General features: G+C 42.1%; 3 protein-coding genes across 8 annotated transcripts in view; 2 read left to right on the top strand and 1 right to left on the bottom strand.

Annotated features, from left to right (window-relative positions):
• The first annotated feature begins 146 nt into the window (after positions 1 to 146).
• On the top strand, positions 147 to 20,383 carry LOC111559498. Of its 5 annotated transcripts, none has more exons than XR_006594205.1 (4): positions 147 to 4,222; positions 10,205 to 10,354; positions 16,324 to 16,959; positions 17,052 to 20,383. XR_006594205.1 is itself a non-coding variant. In XM_045052369.1 (4 exons), the coding sequence occupies exons 1-4, from the start codon at positions 9,444 to 9,446 to the stop codon at positions 17,284 to 17,286; spliced, it is 615 nt and encodes a 204-aa protein (XP_044908304.1). In that variant the 5' UTR covers positions 9,419 to 9,443; the 3' UTR covers positions 17,287 to 20,383. The 5 variants fall into 5 exon arrangements, 1 of the variants encoding a protein (XP_044908304.1); XR_006594203.1 differs by having other exon boundaries at positions 172 to 234; positions 4,039 to 4,222; positions 16,324 to 20,383; XR_006594204.1 differs by having other exon boundaries at positions 185 to 243; positions 4,039 to 4,222; positions 16,324 to 20,383.
• GATAD1 (GATA zinc finger domain containing 1) lies at positions 11,489 to 21,958 on the bottom strand. Of its 2 annotated transcripts, none has more exons than XM_045052368.1 (5): positions 21,559 to 21,958; positions 20,646 to 20,771; positions 18,942 to 19,001; positions 15,221 to 15,426; positions 11,489 to 12,919 (listed from the first exon to the last, which is right to left on the bottom strand). In XM_045052368.1, the coding sequence occupies exons 1-5, from the start codon at positions 21,808 to 21,810 to the stop codon at positions 12,856 to 12,858; spliced, it is 708 nt and encodes a 235-aa protein (XP_044908303.1). In that variant the 5' UTR covers positions 21,811 to 21,958; the 3' UTR covers positions 11,489 to 12,855. The 2 variants fall into 2 exon arrangements, with proteins under 2 accessions (XP_044908303.1, XP_023106108.1); XM_023250340.2 differs by having other exon boundaries at positions 15,243 to 15,426; positions 21,559 to 21,956.
• The window catches only part of LOC102900187 (protein lifeguard 1), a 68,386-nt gene continuing 67,202 nt past the window's right edge, over positions 21,668 to 22,851 (top strand). The window contains exon 1 of the mRNA XM_045052366.1: positions 21,668 to 21,787. The gene's annotated coding sequence lies outside the window, so the exon portion shown is untranslated. The remainder of the gene's footprint in view (positions 21,788 to 22,851) is intronic.

The following is a 22,851-nucleotide window of genomic DNA, read 5'->3' as shown; positions in this document are numbered from 1 at the left end:
GGTAATTTTGATTTCTTTTTTTTTTTTTTTTTTTTTTAAGTTTATTTATTTTTGACAGGGAGAGAGAGAGACAGAGCATGAGTAGGGGAGGGGCAGAGAGAGGGAGACACAGAATCCGAAGCAGCCTCTAGCCTCCGAGCTGTCAGCACAGAGCCTGATGTGGGGCTTGAACTCACGGACTGCGAGATCATGACCTGAGCTGAAGTTGGACGCTCAACCGAGTGAGCCATCCAGGTGCCGCTGGTATTTTTGATTTTTGTCTTCAGTTACTTATTCCATGTTTCTTTGAGTTCAGCCAGAACATCAGTGGATTAGTCTTTTACTAGGTGGAATGGTCTAAACCTTCATTGCCATCTGAGCTACTGGTGGTCTGTTTATTATCACAGAAATCTTCCATTAACTCCTACTATATTTAGTATTACCACAGGGTTCCATCCATACTTCTTCCATCCTTTATCATGAAGCAGCAAGACTGTTCACTCAGCCAACACTCTAACCCTCCCCACACCTTCCAAACCACTGGAATCATCACTGTGTTCCTCTTGTATTTCTCCTTTGCTCACCTCTCAATCAGCAAAGCCCAGAATCACAGGGAATGGAGGCAGAGACTTTGGGTCACTGAGGTATTAACAGAGGAGTGCTATCCCCCTTCCTCTTTAGTTCCCAGACCCTTGCTTATATAGAGGCCGTGGTCATGGATTCACAGCATATAACAACTGTACTGTATTTATTCCAACCTCACCAATCGCGGTCTCCTTGGAAGGCCAGCTGATTCAGGGTGCTGGGTATTTATGTTGAATATAGTGAATTCTGCTGGCATAGCCTACCATCTTCCTCTTCAATGTGAAGAAAATTTTGTGATCAGAAAGCAAGTGTCCAATGGGATAACTTAACAACATAAAAACATGTGAGTGAGTCCTTGAAAGATGGTATTGGCAGATGGAGGACAAAGCAAACCCAATTCCAGAATGTGCCCCTCCAGGGAGGACAAATTGCTGCTTCTTTCTGTGCTCATTCTAAGAAATTGGACCATACTTTTCCCGCAGACCTCCTTACTACCAGTGCTCTAGTCCTGCTCTCACAAATCTCTGATCACCAGGTTATTAGCCACAGGACTATGGATTAGCATGGATTTTTATATCAGTCATCTCTACCTCCTGCCACAATGGAAGAGATGTGTTGCTCCAAAATTCTGCTGCCTTGGAGGGTTTTCTGTGTCCACTGGTCATCAGGGCTAGTATAGTAACAGTGCCTTCACTTAGACGGGTAGGTCACAGTGGAGTTCTGGGTCTCCGGGAATTAACATTAGCACAGGCCCAGTGTCTCTGATAATCCCCAGAATGTCTGGTTATTTCTCAGGATACCTGGCAATGGTCTGGTGAGTGGCTTCAGGTCCTTTGGGGAAAACTTGGAGGAAGCAAGATCCATAGCAAGTACTTATGATGTTATTTCAGGGCCCTTTCCCTAGACATCTGGCTTCCTCTTTCTTTGACCTGGACCTGAGACTGGGTCAGGTGCCATGACTATGTTGTGACGACTCCAATCAGACCTTTGTTTATTAAGTGGAAGATTTTTAAATTCTAAAAATCAAATAGGATCTTTGACCATCTATTGTGGTCTTCAGGACTCCACAATTAGTTGGGCAGCACCAAAGAACCCTGCGGGTCAGACCCTTGTAATAAATGCACTGTCTTCTGGTTATGGTAGCCACATCACCTGGCTTCACACATTGCAGCTACCTGGTCTCTGCTATCCCAGGATCCACTCATCCCCACTGAAACCAGAAAGCCCATTTGTACTGCAATGTCTCCCTATCAATTGCATCTCCCACCAGTTGTCACAGTTTCTACGGACAGAGTCACTCAACAATCTTTCCAGCACTCTCTCCCTTGCCTTCCTATGCTCCTTGGCAAGTGAATTACTGAGTCACGTGATTTCCATTACAGCCACACATGGCTATGTGACATAGTTCTAGATAGCACAAGGAAGTAGAAATCCCTGGGACAGGCTTTCTTCCTGAAATGAGGGCACAACCTTTAAAGATGCAGCAACCATCTTCAAACATGAAGGTGAGAACCATGGGTGACTGAGGCAGTGCAAGAACACAAGGAGCCTGTTTCCCTGAGAGCACCACTGAGGTGACCTACTAGCCCTAGGTGTCCTATGCCCAGATTTTTTTATATGCCAGAGGCAGATAAACCTCTTGATTACTTCTCTGAGTAGGGTACCTATTAAAACCAAGATCAATCCTAACAAATACACCAGTGTATTTCTAAAGCCTTGTTGAGGAAGTATTTTCTGATACCCCCTCTATCTTGGGGGACATGGTTGGGTAGTGGTAAGTTGGTGAGTTAGACATGATTCATTCACTCAACATGTCTATCTCACAGTCTTTGAATTTCTTCCTTTATGTTACACAAAGGTATTTCAGCCATCTCAGTGAGGTAGGAGGGCTAAAAGGACTCCACTTATTTTTATTTATTACTTTTTCAAAGAAAGTTTTGGTTTATTATTTATTTGAGAGAAAGAGCATGTGCGCACATGAGCAGGAGAGAGGGGAAAACGGAAACAAACAGGCTCCACCCTCAGCACAGAGCCCTACTTGGGGCTCTATCCCATGACCATGAGATCATGACCTGAGCCAAAATCAAGTCAGAGGCTTAACTGAGCTACCTAGGTGGGTAGCTACCCAGGTGGGACCCCTAAAGGGTTCCATTTTATAAAGGCTCCATCCCTGCTGTTTTTCTGCTAGGCCTCATTTACTTGTATTCCATATTTTGCCTCTGAAGAAGCCCAAGCAGCCATGTTCTCACTTCAAGGAGGAAGCAAGAAAGTTAATCCTTTCCTGAGTTTTGTCCTAGGCCCCCAAACACCTGATGACATCTAAGAAGATCCAGATCCCAAACATGTTCTAGGACATTAGCTTCAAACAAATCTTAGGTTACACTGGCATCAAAACCCCTTACCTTCGGTAATTTATGGAATAACACCATAGTTCACCTGACACGCACCTTTGGTCGGATCCTACCCTGGATTCCCTGGGGGAACATGTACCCTAGATTCCTCCCTTCCAATACAAACCCCTAACCCCAAGTGACAGGCATTCTTTCCTTTCTGAGTCTCCCAGACCTCCATCTGCTACTCTCTACCTGTCACACCACTCAATAAACTCTGTTTTCACTTTCTCTGGCTCACGTTTGATTTCTATCCTGCACAAAGCCAAGGACCCTCCTCTGGGTCCTTGGACCTGGCTTACCCACGTCATATTTTGATGACATGAAGGAACCCTTAGAGGAACAACGGTACCCCAAACTACATCTGTGTAGTACAATTTGACCTCCTCACTACGCAGGGGTACTGGTATGTTCCTCCTCTGGGAAACAGAGTTGGAAAGTACAGGGTTACTTCCTATCTCTGTACTTTTTCTGTGAACTGGACTGTTCTCTGGGAAGAAGGAAATGTGGAAAAACATGTCTGGGGACCTGTTCTCACTCTCTCCTCTCCTGGTGCACCTCCAGGGATCCCAAGACAGAGCAGAATCTCATGGTGGTGCACCAGGGCTCACTGGTGCATTTCCCCAGGCTAGTAACTCAGATGACCACAGGAGGTTACTCCTGCTTTCTGTGTGCTCTGCTGGCTCCAAGTTTTACTTTCACCACAAACTCTCTCCACTCTGGCTTCTGGACAATTTCAAGGCTGTTGGTTGGCATAAGAGACTGAGTCACTAGCTCTGAAGAAATGGGACTCTTGCTTCTTTTCCCCGAAGGGAACAGTCCTATAGGGAACTCTCTCTCATGGCAATTAATTATCTGGCTCGGCCAGGAATGCACATGGAAGGATTGATCATCCAGTGCTGTGACAAACCCCTACAGCAGTTTTAGACTGCTGCTTGGGAAAAACCAAGACACATCAAAGAGGAAGATCAGTTCCTTGGTGACTATCTGGGAAGTTGTCCCCGTAAGTAGCCCATTCCACCCACCACTTTGTTCCCCTAGAATAGACTCCTAACTGTCTCTTTACTTTTTTGTCCACTGTCAGGTGACTGTGTCATTGCAGTTCTGGTACATCAGGATTGAATTGAGGCAATTCCGGGACAGTAGAACTGCCTTAAAGATTGTTGGACAATGCTGTTGTTGGACCAAAGGATGGTCCTGCCGCCCCAGTTGCGCTGGGTTATTGGATGATGGTAGAGGAGACACACGGCGGGCTGGAAATGTGGCAGGTATGAAGGAGTGGGATTTACACCCAAGCTGGTTGTCTGTCTTTTGTAGACCACACCCTCCTACTCACAGTGCCAGACCTTATCATGCTACTGTGTCTGCTGTGTCACAGGCTCAGTGGCATCGCTGGGCATGTCCAGAGATGTCTACTTCCTCCCTTCCATCTTCTTCCCACTTACCTTTGAGCTGTTTGCTTCACTATTGTTTACAAGCACATTGGAAACTATCCCATTTATAGGATTTGGTTTGTCTGTATTACTATCGTCACATTGATGAATGGCATAATTCCTCGTCCCTCAGAACCTCTCTCTCTCTCTCTTCGGTTTCTAGGAAACCCTGTGACTTTCATCCACCTCACTCAGCTGGGACCACCAAGGCCAGGAACTCTTTACTCTACCTTAGCTCTCTGGCATTCCTAACAATACTTTCGTAGAATCTTATCCTCCCTCTGTACCCAACCTGATTTTTGCTTAATGCAACACAACTGTTTGACTTCTGTTGTGCATTTGGATCCTTTTGTTGTATTTGCCTGGAAGGACAACATCCAGACCTGTCCTTTGTCTATTTCTGCCTCAAGTGCCATTTAAAACATCTGTTTTGCCAGATTCCCTATTCTGGGCTAGCAAGTCAAACTTCCTCTCCCCGTTTATATTATACACTTAATTTCAGGATAATTATCTAGCAGACTCCATCTAAAACCTTAGCAGAGTGAACTGCTGTTGCTTTCCTCTTGTGCCTGGAAAGATAAAGGCAGGAAAACAAAGTGCAGAATCTGGGTCTTATGTGACTGAGGGAAACCATAGTGTCACAGAAGAATCCCCACATACAGGCCCTAAATGGGGGCTGCTATGAACATCCCAAGGATGCACTAGGGTGCATCCTAGAGAATTGGGCACAATTTAAATTGGGTAATTTAAAGAGAAATTAATATTGCACTGTAATGAAACTTGGCTTCAATATCAACTGCATGCCGCTGTCCAGGTTTCCCAGCACCACTTGCTGAAGAGACTGTCTTTATTCCATTGGATATTCTTTCCTGCTTTGTCAAAGATTAGTTGGCCATACGCTTGTGGGTCCATTTCTGGGTTCTCTATTCTGTTCCATTGATCTGAGTGTCTGTTTTTGTGCCAGTAAGTACTGTCTGGATGATTACAGCTTTATAATACACCTTGAAGTCCAGGATTATTGATACCTCCTCCTTTGGTTTTCTTTTTCAAGATTGCTTTGGCTATTTGGGTCTTTTTTGGTTCCATACAAATTTTAGGATTGTTTGTTCTAGCTCTGTGAAGAGTGTTGGTGTTATTTTGATAGGTGTTGCATGGAATATGTAGATTGCTTTGGGTAGTATTGACATTTTAACCATATTTGTTCTTCCTATCCAGGAGCATGGAATATTTTTCCTTTTTTTGTGTGTCTTCTTCTATTTCTTTCATAAGCTTTCTACAGTTTTCAGTGTATGGGTTTTTCACCTCTTTGATTAGATTTATTCCTAGGTATTTTATGGGTTTTGGTGCAACTGTAAATGGGATCGATTCCTTGATTTCTCTTTCTGTTGCTTCATTATTGGTGTATAGGAATGCGACCAATTTCTGTGCACTATTTTATATCCTGTAACGTTGCTGAATTCATTGATCAGTTCTAGAAGTTTGTTTGTGTGTTTGTTTGTTTGTTTGTTTGTTTGTTTTGGTGGAATCTTTTCGGTTTTCCACATAGAGTGTCATGTCATCTGCGAAGAGTGAAAGTTTGACCTCCTCCTGGCCAATTTGGATGCCTTTTATTGCTTTGTGCTGTCTGATTACTGAGGCTAAGACTTCCAACACTGTGTTGAATAACAGTGGCGACAGTGGACAGCCCTATCTTGTTCCTGACCTTAGGGGGAAAGCTCTCAGTTTCTCCCCATTGAGGATGATATTAGCGGCAGGTCGTTCATATATGGCTTTTCTGATCTCGAGGTATGCTCCTTCTATCCCTACTTTCCTGAGGGTTTTTATCAAGAAAGGATGCTGTAGTTTGTCAAATGCTTTCTCTGCATCTTATGGAGAGGATCATGTGGTTCTTGTCCTTTCTTTTATTGATGTGAAGAATCACATTGATTGTGTTGCAGATATTGAACCAGCCCTGCATCCCAGGTATCAATCCCACTTGGTCATAGTGCATAATTTTTTTAATGTATTGTTGGATCCAGTTGGCTAATACCTTGTTGAGGACTTTTTGCCTCCATGTTCATTAGGGAAATTGGTCTATAGTTCTCCTTCTTAGTGGGGTCTTTGTCTGGTTTTGGAATCAAGGTAATGCTGGCTTCATAGAAAGAGTTGAGAAGTTTTCCTTCCATTTCTATTTTTGGGAACAGCTTCAAGAGAATAGGTGTTAACTCTTGCTTAAATGTTTGGTAGAATGCCCCCGGAGAGCCATCTGGCCCTGGACTCTTGGGTTTTTTGTTTGTTTTTTGTTTGTTTGTTTTTGTTTCTGGGAGATTTTTGATTACTAATTCAGTCTCTTTACTGGTTATGGGACTGTTCATATTTTCTACTTCTTCCTGTTTCAGTTTTGGTAGTTTATATGTTTCTAGGAATTTGTCCATTTCTTCCAGATTGCCCATTTTATTGGCATATAATTGCTCATAATATTCTCTTATTATTGTTTTTATTTCTGCTGTGTTGGAGGTGATCTCTCGTCTTTCACTCTTGATTTTATTTGTTTGGGTCCTTTCCTTTTTCCGTTTGATCAGACCGGCCAGGGGTTTATCAATTTTGTTAATTCTATCAAAGAACCAGCTTCTGGTTTCATTGATCTGTTCTACTGGTTTTTTTGGGGGGTTCGATAGCATGGATTTCTGCCCTAATCTTTACTATTTCCTGTTTTCTGCTGGTTTGGGGTTTTATTTTGCTGTTCTTTTTCCAGCTCCTTAAGGTGTAAGGTTAGGCTGTGTATCAGAGACCTTCCTTACCTCTTTAGGAAGGCCTGGATTGCTATATACTTCCCTCCTATGACCCCCTTTACTGTGTCCTGGAGATTGTGGGCTGTGGTGTTATCATTATCATTGGCTTCCATGTACTTTTTAATTTCCCCTTTAACTTCTTGCTTAGCCCACTCATTCTTCAGTAGGATGTTCTTTCGTCTCCAAGTATTTGTTATCTTTCCAAGTTTTTTCTTGTTGTTGATTACGAGTTTCATGGTGTTGTGGTCTGAAAATATGCATGGTAATGTCTCAACTTTTTTGTACTTGTTGAGGGCTGATTTGTGTCCCAGTATGTGATGTATTCTGGAGAACGTTCCATGTGCACTGAAGAAGAATGTATATTCCACTGCTTTAGGATGCAATGTTTTGACTATCTCTGTTAAGTGCATCGGGTCCAGTGTGTCATTCAAAGCCATTGTTTCCTTGTTGAGTTTATGTTTAGATGATCTGTCCATTGTTGTCAGTGGGGTGTTGAAGTCCCGTACTATTCTGGTATTGTTATCAATGAGTTTCTTTATGTTTGTGGCTAATTGATTTATCTATTTGTGTGCTCTCACATTTGGAGCATACATGTTTACAATTGTCAGGTCTTCTTGGTGGGTAGACCCCTTAATTATGATATAATGCCTTTCTTCTCTTGTTACAGTCTTTATTTTAAAGTCTAGATTGTCTGATATAAGTATGGCTACTCTGGTTTTCTTTTGGTGACCATTAGCGTGATAGAGGGTTCTCCATCCCCTTACTTTCAGTCTGAAGGTGTCGTTAGGTCTAAAGTGGGTCTCTTGTAAACAGCACATATAGATGGATCTCGTTTTCTTATCCATTCTGTTACCCTATGTCTTTTGATTGGAGCATTTAGTCCTTTGACGTTTAGAGTGAGTACTGAAAGATATGAATTTATTGCCATTATGTTTCTTGTAGAGTTGGAGTGTCTGGTGGTATTCTCTGGTCCTTTCTGGGACCTTTGTAGTTTTTGGTCTCTCTCTCTCTCTCTCTCTCTTTTCTCTTCGACTTTTATCCCCTCAGAAACTCCCCCTAAAAATTTCTTGCAGGGCTGATTTAGTGGTCCCAAGCTTCTTTAATATTTGTTTGTGTGGGAAACTTTTAATCTCTGCCTCCATTTTGAATGACAGCCTTGCTGGATAAAGAATTCTTGGCTGCATATTTTTTCAGATTCAGCACATTGAATATATCCTGCCACTCCTTTCTGGCCTGCCAAGTTTCTGTGGCTAGGTCTGCTGCAAACCTACCTGATCTGTCTTCCTTTGTAGGTTAAGGACTTTTTTCCCCCTTGCTGCTTTCATGATCCTTTCCTTGCCTGAGTATTTTGTGAATTTGACTATGATACGCCTTGCTGATGGTTGGTTTTTGTTGAATCTTACGGGAGTCCTCTGTGCTTCCTGGATTTTGATGTCTGTGTCTTTCCCCAGCTAAGGAAAGTTTTCTGCTGTGATTTGCTCACATAATGCTTCTACCCCTTTTTCCCCTCTCTTCATCTTCTGGGACCCCCCTATGATTCTAATGTTGTTCCTTTTTAATAAGTCACTGATTTCTCTAATACTTAAATCGTGCTCTTTTGCCTTAGTCTCCCTCTTTTTTTCTGCTTCATTATTCTCCATAAGTTTGTCCTCTGTATCACTGATGCGCTGCTCTGCCTCATCCATCCATGCTGCCATGGCATCCACTCGATATTTCAGCTCAGTTATGGCATTTTTTATTTCATCTTGACTAGCTTTTCCTTCTTTTATCTCTGCGGCAAGGGAGTCTAATCTATTTTGGACCCCAGCTGGTATTCTTATCATCATAATTCTGAATTCTGGTTCAGACTTCTTGCTTGTATCTGTGTTGAGTAAGTCCCTGGCTGTCGTTTCTTCCTGCTCTTGCTTTTGGGGTGATTTCCTTCGTTTCGTCATTTTGAAGGAAGAAAAGGAATTAATAAAGTAAAAAAAATTAAAATTAAAAAATTTAAAATAACACACACAGACACACGCACACACACACACAAATCAAATAAATGATGCTAGATCCTAGGTGTGTTTTGGTCTGGGTGGTAAAGGAGCTTGATAGATTAGAGAAAAAGTGGAAAAAATAAAAGGAAAATGTTTGAAAATTTGAGAAAATGAATACAATGAAATAGAATATAATGAAATGATGGAAGTAAAATAAAATTTGAAAAATTTACAAAGAATTAATTTAGTAGAAAAAATAAAAATGTTTTTAATAAAAATTGAACATAAAAATAATTTTTTTCTCTTTCTGTATTCATGAAAAAAGAAATGAAAAAGAAAAAAAGAAAATTAATAGATGGACCAGCAAATGGGCTGAAATTCGTGAAATTACATTGTTTTCCCGTTGAAGTCAAGTTATTAGGCACTTTATATTCTGTACACCAAGCAGGCGGAGAGACTTGTGGTGTTCCTGAAGAGCAAGGTTGGCCCAATTTGGGGGGCTTAGTGCAACGGCTCCGTTCCCCACTAGATGGCGCTGCTTAGCTTACTGGGGTGGATTGTTGTGGTGCTTGTAGGTGTGTAAGTGCATGTGCGGGGAGGGGTGGAAATGGTGTCACCCAGCTACCCAGTGTCTGGTATCGGAACTCTGCTCTCCCCAACAAGCAATCACGTACCCATCCTTTGTCTCTGGCTTCCATCCACTCGCCGCTTTTACACTGTCTGTGACCAAGCCATCAGGTTGCCAGGTGGCACCTCCCTCCTGAGTTTTATCTCAATTGTGGCTGTTTTTCCTGCCCCTTGCTTCTGAGGGACTGAAGCTTTGACCTGTTCTGACCCTCTGGGGGAGGGTCTCACTGAGCAAGGCTGAGTGCCAGCTGCACCCAGGAATGTTTGCGGGACTATGCTGTTGCCAATGGCCAGAGACTGCAGTTGGGTGGCAGCCTGACCCAATAAAAGTAATGGGATCGTGTAGCAGCAGTGTTTCATGGATTATGGAAAATCACAACACACATCTGGCACCAGGCTTAACCCTTAACAATCTTGTTCCAGCATCAGCAAATATGGTTGTTTTCCAGGGTCCACTGGGGCCTTTGCCTGTCGGGGGGGCCACACAGTCTCTACCAAACAACCTCCCTGCACTGGAATCGCCTCTCCCCATGTGGCTCAAGGACCCCTGGATTCACTCTGCTCCTGGGGATTTGCCCTTCTCACCAGAGCACTGTCAGGTATTGACTTGCGGTGTTTCAGACTCTGCGCTCCCTGTTTATAGAGTCTTAATGGAATTTAAACGCTCTCCTTTCTCCCCTTTTAGTTCAGTCCTTGTGGCTGTTTTCACTTTTCCACTTTCCAGGTGCTTTTGGCAGGGGGGGGGGAAGGCTTTCCCATACTATCCCCCATCTTTGTCCTCTCTTTGCAAGCAAAAACAGCTCCCTGCCCTCCATGGCTTCTCTCTCCTGTTCACCTCTCTGCGCCTCATACCTGCTGAGTTCTGTGGTTCAGGTTGTGTAGATTGTTGTGTTGATACTCCAATCAGTTTTCTAGGTGTGCAGGATGGTTTAGCATTGATCTGGCTGTATTTCATGGCTAAGAGACACACACAAAAAACCTTCCATGCTGTTCTGCCATCTTGGCTCCTCCCCTTGGTTTTTAATTTTTTTTTAAGTTTATTTTATTATTTTGACAGAGGGTATGTGCACATGGGAGGGGCAGAGAGAGAAGGAGAAAGAGAATTCCAAGCAGGATCCTCGCTGTCAGCACGGAGCCTGACTTGGGGTACGATCCCACACACTGGGAGATCATAACCTGAGCCAAAATCAAGAGTTGGATGCTCAATTGACTGAATCATCCAGGCACCCTGGTTTTAATTTTGTATACACATCTTACTGACAGATAGAAATTTAAAAATTTTGGGGGGTACCTGGCTAGCTCAGTCTATAGAGTCTGTTGAGGAAGAACATGAAAATTCAATCTTTATTTTAAAAGATACTACACAAGTATTTACCAATTTATAAACACATGGTATTTATTTTTCAATATTTCCTAATTTTATTAATTAATTTTTAAAAGATTTTAAGGAATCTCTACACCCAACATGAGGCTTGAACCTACAACCCCAGGACCAAGAGTACCATGCTCCCCTGACTGAACCAGCCAGGCCACCCCATTATTTTTACATTTTAATAAGTATCTTACATTAAGTATTTCTTTTCCCAAGTAGCCATTCTTTGAAATTTTCCTAAAATCAAGTATATGTTGATCAATCTGTTGCTCCAAATTAAGAGTATAACCTTGGTGTTTTCTATTTATACCATTAGAAAGCCCCACATTTAAATGTTTAAATGAAATAAATCCAAAGTGAATACAATATGAAAAATACATTTTAATCCAAAAGTTTGAATATTGGCACTTAGCTATTTACACTAGTATTTACAACAAATTTTACTGTAACTTTTGTAGAGATAACTATGTACATAGAGCTATCTACAGTTGCTTGCTTCTAACATACAAACCATCACTGTGTAGAAAAATGTGAACAGGTAAAACTCAACAGCTCAAAATCACTACGATTAAATAAGAGTTGTTTTGCTACAACTCAAAATCACTACGATTAAATAAGATTCTGACAAATTTTCCTGGAGTTGAAAAATGCTGGTTTAAGTCACGACAGAATTGGAGGCATGAGTGTATGGTCCCCACTTCTTCCCATTTTCACATTGTTGTCCCCTTACTCAGCTGACCTGCATTTGAAGTAAAACTTACACCTGAATTCTGGAAAATTTCATAGAAAACAGGGCTTCTAAGTCTAAGACTTTGTTTTAGGCCTGTTACTATGACTCTATAGCAGATGGTAGACTTTTTGAAGATATTAAATGCTTATGACCCATTAATCATTTTTATGACTGCCAAAAGGTTGTTCTAATGGTAGTCAAGAAACTACCAAGTGGGATGCCTGAACACTAGGTGTCTCCTATGTGCTTTTCATGAAGTTCAGTCTGCTCTACAAAATGTTATTGTCTGATTGGAAACCTCAGTTTGAGAAAGGGAGGTAAAAACAATGAAGAATGAGCAGCTCTGTTAAGATCAACAAAATAATTCTGAATCTGTTTGCTGCAGAATAAAGTTTTAAAAAGCCCAGTCTAATACAATCATCCACCTATCAGTTTCTTTAAGGTTTAAGTGGCCAAGAGTCTACCTAGCATTTTCTAGATGAGAAAATAAAGCTTGTGTAACTTTGTGATAGATACAGTTGGTCGTAGCTATATTTTATTTGATTAAGTCCTTAGAAATCTAAACCTTAATTACCGTTTTGTTCTTGTAGAAAAATACAATCCATTTAGAGAAATACAATCCATGGAGAAAAATAGATACCACCTGTTCCTAATGGTCTCCCTGGAAATTATAGCCTTTGCCTGTAATTTAATTCCTTGTTATCCCTTTTCACTTTCCAAGTGACTAGTAATAAATAAGCTACTGGTTACTGGGTAGTAGGGAAAAACTTCTTAGTCTTCTTTCCATCTAGGAATCTCATGAAAGAAATATCTGGCAAGTCTTAGAGTACTATGAATCCAAGATAACTGGAAATAAGTTTTACTTTCTAAACTACAAATGGTTGGCAACTGTTTCCTTAATAGTGATTGCAGGAGTAGGTCCAACATGAGTCCATATATAGCCCTTCTCTGGTCTGGTTGGAACTGTGGGAAATGGTGATGAACGTGACTTGAAATATTCAGAAGGTGCGTGACACACAAATTCCAAGTATTCCATCTTCCTTGGAAGATCCTCCTCTGGTCCTAAAAGGCAGCCAGTGGAAAGATTAAATATCTTTTGAACATATATGTCATTTTCACAAAGGGTTAAAATTCCTAAATGGTAGGACAAACCACTCTGGTGACCTGACATTAGTCCTTGACACATGTATTACTCTGAAGTCACTCTCCACACTACTTTTTCTACTTTACCTGTTTAACTCCCCCGAACAGTGACTCAATACAGGAAGGACTCTAAAAATATTAGCACACCAGTGTTTATTATCATGTGCCCATACTGTTCTAAGTACTGCACATACACGGATACTTTGAGTCCTCACAACTTTGCTTGGAGGAAGGCACTATTATTATTCCTGTTCTATGTATCAGGAAAATGAGGCAAGAGAGATTAAGGAACTTGCTCGGGGCCACACAACTAGTAAGTGCTTGGCTATGAACCCAGACAGTCTGGCACCAGCACCTGTGTTCTGAATCTCTATGCCATACTTCCCACTCTAGTATCTGAGGATTAGAGGAGGAGGTGGGAGAGGAGCCCCAGAGGTGATTCTTCACATCACCGCCTCTGCTGAGAACCCAGTCCTAGAAGTCAGGGAGATGAAAGTCCACTCTTCTATGTACCTACAAGCAGAAGACTTAGAACTGATTGTGTATCAAGCTTCACCCATAGGTGAGAATAACAGCAGTAGTTATTTGTCCCTGAGTTCCCTCTGGAAAAAACGAAAAACCCTTCGTATGAAAAGTAATGCAAGTTCACTACAGAAAGGTTGAAAATATGGGGTAATTTAAAAACTCTGAACACGTTTTAAACTGTATGAATCAGCAACTTCTTCTTGCAAGTCTATGAGAAACATTTATACCACTTCTTTTGTCAGCTTTGAAATGCATAAAAGTACAGTGGCTGCCATTCCAACTGTACACAATGACATGTTATAAACGTCTAGGATGAATATGTGTGACATGTGGAGGGATACATAATGAAAATTTGTTAAGATGCCAGAAATAATAGGGACAGTTGCTTTTCAAATTATTTTTAACTAGATTTTTATAAGTCAATATGCCTAAATAAGCCTAACTCCTGAGCAATAAATTCTTTTAATAGAGTGTAACCTGGGTCGCTCAGAAAAATCTTATCCACATCACTTGTTAGTAGGTATGTATTGCCCCAACTCAAAAACTGATAGCACTCAAACCCCAACTATATAAAATATCTTTCATATTTTCTATAAAGTTCTTTCCTTTTTAACATTTAATGATGCTTATGTTTCTTTGCCATGGACTGAGTTATAGTCCCACAAATTCATATGTTGAGGTCCTAACCCCTGAAGTGATGGTGTTTAGAGATGTGCCTTTAGGGAGATAATTAAGGTTAAATGAGGTCATAGGTGGAAATGCAAGCTGGTGCAGCCACTCTGGAAAACAGTATGGAGAAAAAACTAAAAACAGAACTACCCTACGACCCAGCAATTGCACTACTAGGCATTTATCCACAGGATACAGATGTGCTGTCTCGAAGGGACACACGCACCCCAATGTTTATGGCAGCACTATCAACAACAGCCAAAGTTTGGAAAAAGCCCAAATGTCCATCGATGGATGAATGGATAAAGATGTGGTGCATATATATATATACAATGGAGTATTACTCGGCAATTAAAAAGAATGAAATCTTGCCATTTGCAACTGCATGGATGGAGTTGGGAGGTATTATGCTAAGTGAAATTAGTCAGAGAAAGACAAAAATCATATGACTTAACTCATATGAGGACTTTAAGAGACAAAACAGATGACCATAAGGGAAGGGAAGCAAAAATAATATAAAAACAGGGAGGGGGACAAAACAGAAGAGACTCTTCAATATGGAGAACAAACTGAGGGTTACTGGAGGGGTTGTGGGAGGGGGGATGGGTTTAATGGGTCAGGGGCACTAAGGAATCTACTCATGAAATCGTTGTACTATATGCTAACTAATTTGGATGTAAATTAAAAAAAATAAAAAATAAAACAAGTTAATAAAAAAAAAAAATGAGGTCATAGGGTAGAGCCCTAATTTGCTAGGACTGATGTTCTTCTAAGGAGAGGAAGAGACACTAGGAGTGTGCACACACAGAGGAAAGGCCATTTGAGGCCTTAGGGAGAAGGTGGTGCCTACAAGCCAGGAAGAAAGCTCTTATCAGAAAGTGATCTTGACAGCACCTTGATCTTCAACTTCTTGCCTCCAGCATTGTGAGAAAACAGGTTTTGTGTTTATGGCACTCAGCCTGTGCTATTTTGTTATGGCAGCCTGAGCAGACTAATACATTCCTTTATGTAATAGTGGAGACTTACCTGTGCCACTTGTCATACTCACCGATGATGTAGGATGCAGGATCAAACTGGCCCCGGGGGCTAGAGAGGGTGGGAATGAGCCACGTCAGTGCCGCACTCTTCTCGCAATACTGGTCCTGGATGAAGCCCCTGATCTGAGCATAGTAGGGCTTTCCATCTTGTTCATCAATCACAGAAACAACGTCTCCAATTTGGTAATAGACTCCCTGGGGGAGACAGAAGATAATCCCATATTTGAAGTGAAGATAAAAACCACAGCTATGAACTGAAACCTCCTTGACATGAAATAAATAGTTTGCAAAGTGGTCAGTAAAACACCTTTGAGATGGTCTAATATGCATCAACATTTATACTGTTGATGCCAATCCTGAAGTTTTTCACTCTTGAATGAAAATTACACACACATGAAACTTGTATCTGGAGGAAACATTTATTTATAATGACACTTTGATTTCATATCAGAATTTTCATATCAGATTTTCATATCAGACTTGCTGAAGGCTACATAAGGCAGAGAACGCAGCTGGGGCTCCTTTATCAGCTCAGTGGTCCTTCTCTGTCCTGTACTGAAAAGCAGTGCTTCCTGGATGAGAATATGCTCTCTACATCTCCCTCATTGGCGTCCATAAAGAAAACGGACATGACAAATTCAAACCCAAAGAAATGACAGAAACTCTTCCGATTATAGTCAGTCTTCAGGATAGGTCCTTTCCCATTCACTTTGATATCCTCCCACAAGACAATTACCTATATGTCTGGCACTCAAGCTTTCATGTCTTTTTTTAATGTATTTTTTATTTATTTATATTTATTTTTTTAATGTTTATCTTTGGGAGGGGCAGAGAGAATGGGAGACACAGAATCAGAAGCAGTCTCCAGATTCTGAGCTGTCTGCACAGAGCCTGACGCTCCAACTCACAGACTGCGAGATCATGACTTGAGTCAAAGTTGGATGCTTAACCGACTGAGCCACCCAGGTGCCCCTCAAGGCCTCATGTCTTATCCCCACTCTACTTCACAGCCAACTAACTAATCTGTACATGTCCTGTGTCTAGCCCTCCCTATGACTCTGTCTGCTATCTGTTGTATGTTTTCTCCCCTAGGTCTTGAAATAATCTCTTCAACACCTATAATGGCTGATCCAAATGATACTCAGCACTTCCTTAGGTACGTGTGGTTCTCAGCTGGTGAAGGAATCCTTGACTTGCAGGAACCAAGTGTGATTTATCACTGCTTCACTCAAAATAGGGCCTTGGCAGCCGGTAAAGCCATTAAAGATATTGTGCGTCTCAACCCTAAAAATAATTCTGAAGAAATACTTGCAGTGAGTGAACTGTGACAGGAGTTTCTCCAGGTGGATCCTTCATTCATGTGTCTAAGGCTGACTGCTGTATGTAGATCACTATGGACAGGTAGGGTTAATGGGGGCTACCATCTGCTACTTCCTAGTTCACATCCATCATCATCTGGTCCTTGTAGACACTACTCAAAGTTCTTTGTCATATAAATACTTTACACTTATGGTTTACTTTGTCTACACATAGAATCATTATTCCCAAATTACCAATGATTAGTTTGTTTTTTCACACATAAAAAAACAGGACCTTGCTTATTGTAGGCACTCAAATATATCCTTAATGAATATTAACTCAAAATATATAATCATGTGAAAACAGAACTGCAGGGCAAAGACAATATCTTGGTGAAAGATTCCAATGGCAAGCAGTACCTGGCACATGGTAAGTGTTTATTAACATGTGTTGTGTATGTACCTACATAGAGCAATGGACGTGACTAAGGTACTTGATCTAAAGAGTCCCTTCATTTGCAGGGAGGTTTCAGAGTTTTTGGCAGACAAGAAAGAAGGTCAACACAACATACTGAAGAACACTGGATTACGAGTAAGCAGAGTGGTTCATGGAGCTCTTTTGCTACAGGAAGGCCATTTAACCATCTGGGGTCTTGGCTGCCCATACTCTTGGCCATCAGACCCAGTGGTTCCCACTCAGCTCCCCCTAGCATGCCTGATCTGGACTCCAGTTCAACAGATGGCAGTGACCTTTTAACTCTCCTGCCCTGGTGCTGACCACAGTGGCACTGCAGTGATGGCCTCTGCAGTACTGGGTATGGTATCTGCAGCATTACCCGAATATCTTGTTGCACTTTGTCCTTATTGTTTAACAAATGTGGATGGTAGATAGCAATAAGAAATCCTGATACTTGTGATAACAGGTCCCACACGCCATTGCCTTTTTGTCAGTTGAGACATGCGTGGAAATCACTAGTACACTAAATCCTTAGCCAAACCAGTTGCTTCTTTTTTTTTTTTTTTTTAAGTTTATTTATTTAAGTAAACCCCACATCCAGTGTGGAGATCCCCAAGATCAAGAGCCACATGCTCTTCTGACTGAGCCAGCCAGGTGCCCCCCAAACCAGCTGCTTCTGGACTCAATCTGTAAACTGTATGTTCAGCTGTGAGAGTGATACACAAATTTGAAAACATGATGGATATCAATTTCTACTCTTCATTGAGTGCTTACTCTGTTAAGTGTTTAACATACATGATCTTGCTTGACCCACTGAGGTAGCTGCTATTTACAATCCCTATTTTATAGATGAAGAAACACGAGAGAGGTTGCCACACAGCCCAGTCACACAGCCACTTGCCAGTGCAGCCAGGAGCTGAGCTCGCTCCATGACTTGTTGACTATTTTATCTTTGACAAGTTCATTAATTTCTCTGTGCCTCACTATTTTCATCCATAAAGTGGGAATAACAGCAGCACTTCATGGAGGGGATTGAATGAAGTAAAGCATGTGACATGCTCACCTCGGTGGCTGATGCATAGCAAGCACATGCTAAACTTCAGCTATTTTATTCTTAACAATGATGAAAGGCTGGAAATACAGGACAGATGTTTGCCTGTGTATACAGACCGTTAGTCTGGGCTAACAAAAAAAAAAATAAGGTACACAGTATAACACTTGAGTTTCTCAGCGTTTGGTCCACTTCAGTCAGGTATGAAGCACTAATTTGTGTCACTGCCCCCCAAAAGATAATTCAGATCCCAAAACATCAACAGTATTTAATGGCTGCTGCCTGTGCCAGGCCTGCAGGTTTTGGGGCTCTTTTCTATGTTGCAACTGCTTTCCTAAGGCTTCTGGTTAAAAAATAACAATAGGTCATGTCTCTCTGGAGTAGCAGATGTCTGTGGGCTTTGGATCCCAGAAAACCTGACTTCCTCACTCTTGTATCAAAACATTTTGGACTCTTTCACCATGGACTTCTAGTAGATGTTAATCACCACCACTATCCTTATTCCTCTCACTTCTCCTTAAAGGCATTTTAGAATCTCTGTGCCTCCTCTACCCACCAGATATCAGGTCTATACTATCTCTACTAGTCCAAGCCCCTACTCTGCTTCTTAGACAGTGACTGTCACAGTGACTAGGATGGTTCACTCTTTCATGACTCCACACTATACGTTAGCATTTCGAGATACTTAAAAGAGTTAAAAATAACATGTTTCAATAAGCAACTACCCCTCAGCTCTGGATGAGATGTCTTATACCAGCCACCTATGAGGGAAAATAGTTTAGAAAAGAACAAGAAATAATCACATACCGTACAGAGGAGCAGAGACCTTTGGACTAACCCAACATTTGGCAGCATATCACACAACAGGTCCAAATCTTCCCTCAGTGACCCTACAGGTGCTTACCTTGTAGAAGATCGATTCTGCAGTGATTATAGTGGAAACAGACTCAGGAGCTTTGATGGGCTAGGAAAAAAAACAAAAGCAAACATATTAGCACACTCATAGTGTATTATATGTGTGTAGTGTGTATAGACATTTTCCCAGCCATCTATGAGAATTCTGTAACTTCAGAAATCCTAAATCTCTTTATTGACAAGGAATGCAATAAAAAGACAAACGATTTTCTGAATGTTGTGGCAAGGCAGTTTGAATATTTCCACAGATATTTCTGCTACCAGCAGCTTAAAAATTGCTGAGAACCAAAGCACAAGCTTCTGATTATGCTGCTTAGATCCACTGCATGCACTCTCAAAGCTTTATTACATATTAACATTCTAGTTATAAAAATATCCTGGCTCCGATGGCCTGGGCATGATAGGAGTGGAAGTCATAAAAAATGTGTAGGTGAACACAAGGTGAAAAAGTGTCTCCTTTGAAGACATTTTCCATCTCAGCTTATCTGTGGAACTACTAGGATACTCATTGTCATCAGAAGTAATTTTCTAGCAAGGCTGAACTAAGGCTATATGAAGTTTCCTTGGGAGTTCTTAGTAAATTTGTCACCACCCAACCATTCCTGAAATCCCTTCTAAAGCTGCAGTATATGCTGTGTGCCACAACACAAAAACCAGGCCTCCCCAAATATGTCTTGGCATCATCCTTGAAGAAAGGGGTTGCTAGAGAAATTGATACTGAAATAACTGCAGGGCATATTCAGCCACACATGAGAGGAAAATATGTGTTTAAGTGACACAACTATAGTCAAACGCACACTTACTTAACATGCTTTGTCTAGTCAATAAATGCCTCATTTTAAGAAAACTAAATTATAAAAGTCTTAAGTAAATTAGGGGCAACTCTTCTCAATGGGAAAAGAATCTGCAATCTGCACAAGAATATACTGCAGGGCCCCTGTGTTTTACAAATGAATATGCCCAACTTCAGAAATGCCTTTGCAGGTAAGTGAAACATTCCTGTTCTGAAAGAACACCATACTAAGGTTTATTTTATTTTTTTCACCATACTAAGGTTTAAAAAAAGTAGTCTACATTTGTGTTTGGCCATTTTCCCCTTGTGTTTACAAAAATCCTGAGTATTTAACTGCAAAAAAGGCGCTTTCAACTACCCCCAGCACAAGTCTGTCAACCATCTATTTTCTTACAGCAGAAGAAAAGGTTAGCAAAATATTTGATTCATATTCATCAAACTGATCATCATAAGTCAGTAAGATACAGTTTCTGGGGCTGTAATAACAAACATGTAAATGAATAAGTTACGGTATTATTTACTTCAATCTTTAAAGAATAAAAAGAAATTTTTTTTCCTAATATACCTGGTGATACCAAGAACCATAATCCCACCTCCTCCTTTGCACAGAGGACCCAATAAAATGCATTTGAGGCCTAGGTTTCTTTTAGACTCATATTTCATATTTCCCAGTGGAAACAATTAAAAGCTAAAAAAAAAAAAAGAGAAAGGATATTATTAACTATAAACAGTAAGCCTCCTGCAACAGTGTTAACTTCCTTTCAGGTAGTGTGGACCACTCCCCAGAATACTGCAGAAAGGCTCCCAAGAGCGAAGTCCAAATGAGAGATGAAGGCAGTGACAGACACACTACACACACAATGCCATTACCGTAAAAGACACTGTCCACAATCATCTTACATTTTTTAATTTAAAAATATGTCTTCTCCCTTTTCCTTTGGTGGAAACTTTCTTTTCAGCAGCTGGAGCAGATTTGTATTTAGTGTTTCTCAGCCGAGCAGACCTCCTGTGAATTTCCTGCTTACTCTGTTATATGAACAATTAAAGAACAAAAAAGATAAATAAAATTATAGAAAGACTGCTGTCCCGATACAACCATCTTACAAAGGCTCCAGCGTACGCACTTTATGCTGATTTATAAAAATTAAGTAAAAATGTACCTTTTCCTTTTATGCTGGGTAATCACAGGAACTGGGCTAATTAGAACGCCCTGGGCAAGCATCTCCATAGCCTCCAAAAACGTGTGAACTACTTACAGAAGGGCAGGGGGGGCAGGAGTGCGAGTAAGTCTAGGCCAAGGCAAGAACTATTCATTTGTTGGCATTTATAGTAGTGAACAACCCTTAACGACTGAACTCTCCAGGGCGAGGGTTAGTTAGGTATGGCACTTCCTACAATGGAATATTTATGCTGCCACTTAAAACAATGACAATGATATTACTTAACATGACATAATGGTAAAATAACTTTAACAGAGAAAGGTCCAGTAGCGTGATCCTGTTTAGTGTCTGTGTATACGTGTGTGTATTGAGATGTCTGGTTACTCCTGCAACTGTTATTACAATGAGGGGGATTTCTGAAGGGTTTTTAATTTTCTTACTTTCTGTACACTTTCAATTTCTGAAAATAACAAAAGGTGCTTACGATGGGCCAAATCAACGAAGATCTTTTCGTGGTGGGAGGAGGCGGCCCGCTCTAGCAGGGTCCCACGGTTGGGGAAGGCCCCAGGGCGCGCCCCCTCCCCGCCCGGCCGGCCTCCGCCCACCTCAAGCCCAGTCGGCCTCCGCCTGCGGGAGGGGCCATTGAAGCTCACCTGCTTGCCGCCCCCGCCCCCGTTGCTCTGCGGAGGGGCAGCAGAGGTGCTAGCGAAGGTCGCCGCGCCGAAGCCGCCACCGCTGCTGCTGCCCCCCGTCCCGCCAGTCGCCCCTGTGCCGGCGCCCCCGCCGCCCGCGCCGCCCCGGCCCGTGCAGTGGTGGCAGAGGATCTCCCCTTGCGGGCCCTTCTTCCACATAGAGGACGACGTGGTCTTGCAGACGCTGCAGGTAGGCTTCAGGCCCAGCGGCATCGTGGCGGGCTCGGGCGGCCCCCGCGGGCGCAGCGACACGGGAATGGCGACCGCCGGCCCGGGCCGCCCGCTGGTCGGCCCGCCACTCCCAGCGACAGGAAGAGCGGCGCGGGCGCCGAGCTGTCCACGAAGGGACCAGAGCGCGGCCGCTGCCCCCTGGAGGCAGGAAGGCGGTTCCACCCGCTCTGCGCGGGACACCTACACCCGGAGGCTCTCAGCGCCGGGAGGTGGGCTCGGAGGCGGGACCCGGCCTGGGAAACTTCCGGCGAGGGGCGGGGCCTGCGCGGTGCTGGCCTGCCCCCGCCCCCCGACCGGAAGTGCCCCATTCGGGATTTCTGGAATTGGACTCTTGATCTCCTACTAGGGGAACTGATCTCCTACTAGGGCAGACTTTTGCAAACTTTTTGGCCTTAGGCCTGGGACTGGCAGGTAAAATGCAGAACGCCAAATTAAATTTGAATTTCAGATAATATTTTGGTATGGGTGTATCCCATGCAGTATTTGTTTATCTGAAATTCAGATTTAACTGGGTGTGCTGTATTTTATTTGCTAAATCTGGCACTCCTACTGAGGACCCCTTTACGGTCTTAAAAATTATAATTTAGAACCCCCTCTCCCCCCCTGCCCCCCAATACTCTTGTTTACAGGAGTTATATCCATGGACATTTATGCATTAGGAGTTGAAATACATTTTATTTTATTTATTTTTATTTTTATTTTTTTATCTTTTCTTTTTTCAATATATGAAATTTATTGTCAAATTGGTTTCCATACAACACCCAGCGCTCATCCCAAAAGGTGCCCTCCTCAATACCCATCACCCACCCTCCCCTCCTTCCCACCCTCCATCAACCCTCAGCTTGTTCTCAGTTTTTAAGAGTCTCTTATGCTTTGGCTCTCTCCCACTCTAACCTCTTTTTTTTTTTTTCCTTCCCCTCCCCCATGGGTTTCTGTTAAGTTTCTCAGGATCCACATAACAGTGAAAACATATGGTATCTGTCTTTCTCTGTATGGCTTATTTCACTTAGCATCACACTATCC

The sequence above is a fragment of the Felis catus genome, chromosome A2 (assembly GCF_018350175.1).
Source record: "Felis catus isolate Fca126 chromosome A2, F.catus_Fca126_mat1.0, whole genome shotgun sequence".
Classification (NCBI taxonomy): domain Eukaryota; kingdom Metazoa; phylum Chordata; class Mammalia; order Carnivora; family Felidae; genus Felis; species Felis catus.
Note: the sequence above shows the minus strand (reverse complement) of the source record. Positions and strands in the feature narration are given on the sequence as shown.

What these genes read in the sequence shown, in the direction of transcription:
- LOC111559498 (XM_045052369.1), top strand. Translation starts at nt 9,444, where the DNA reads ATGAAAAAAGAAATGAAAAAGAAAAAAAGAAAATTAATAGATGGACCA. An exon ending in TCTCACCAGAGCACTGTCAG is followed by an intron (nt 10,355 to 16,323) that starts GTATTGACTTGC and finishes TTTCTCCCCTAG; the next exon opens with GTCTTGAAATAATCTCTTCA. An exon ending in GATACTCAGCACTTCCTTAG is followed by an intron (nt 16,388 to 17,051) that starts GTACGTGTGGTT and finishes CTTCATTTGCAG; the next exon opens with GGAGGTTTCAGAGTTTTTGG.
- GATAD1 (XM_023250340.2), bottom strand. Translation starts at nt 21,810, where the DNA reads ATGCCGCTGGGCCTGAAGCCTACCTGCAGCGTCTGCAAGACCACGTCG. An exon ending in GGGGCGGGGGCGGCAAGCAG is followed by an intron (nt 20,772 to 21,558) that starts GTGAGCTTCAAT and finishes TTCATATAACAG; the next exon opens with AGTAAGCAGGAAATTCACAG. An exon ending in ATATTTTTAAATTAAAAAAT is followed by an intron (nt 19,002 to 20,645) that starts GTAAGATGATTG and finishes TTTTTTTCCTAG; the next exon opens with CCCATCAAAGCTCCTGAGTC.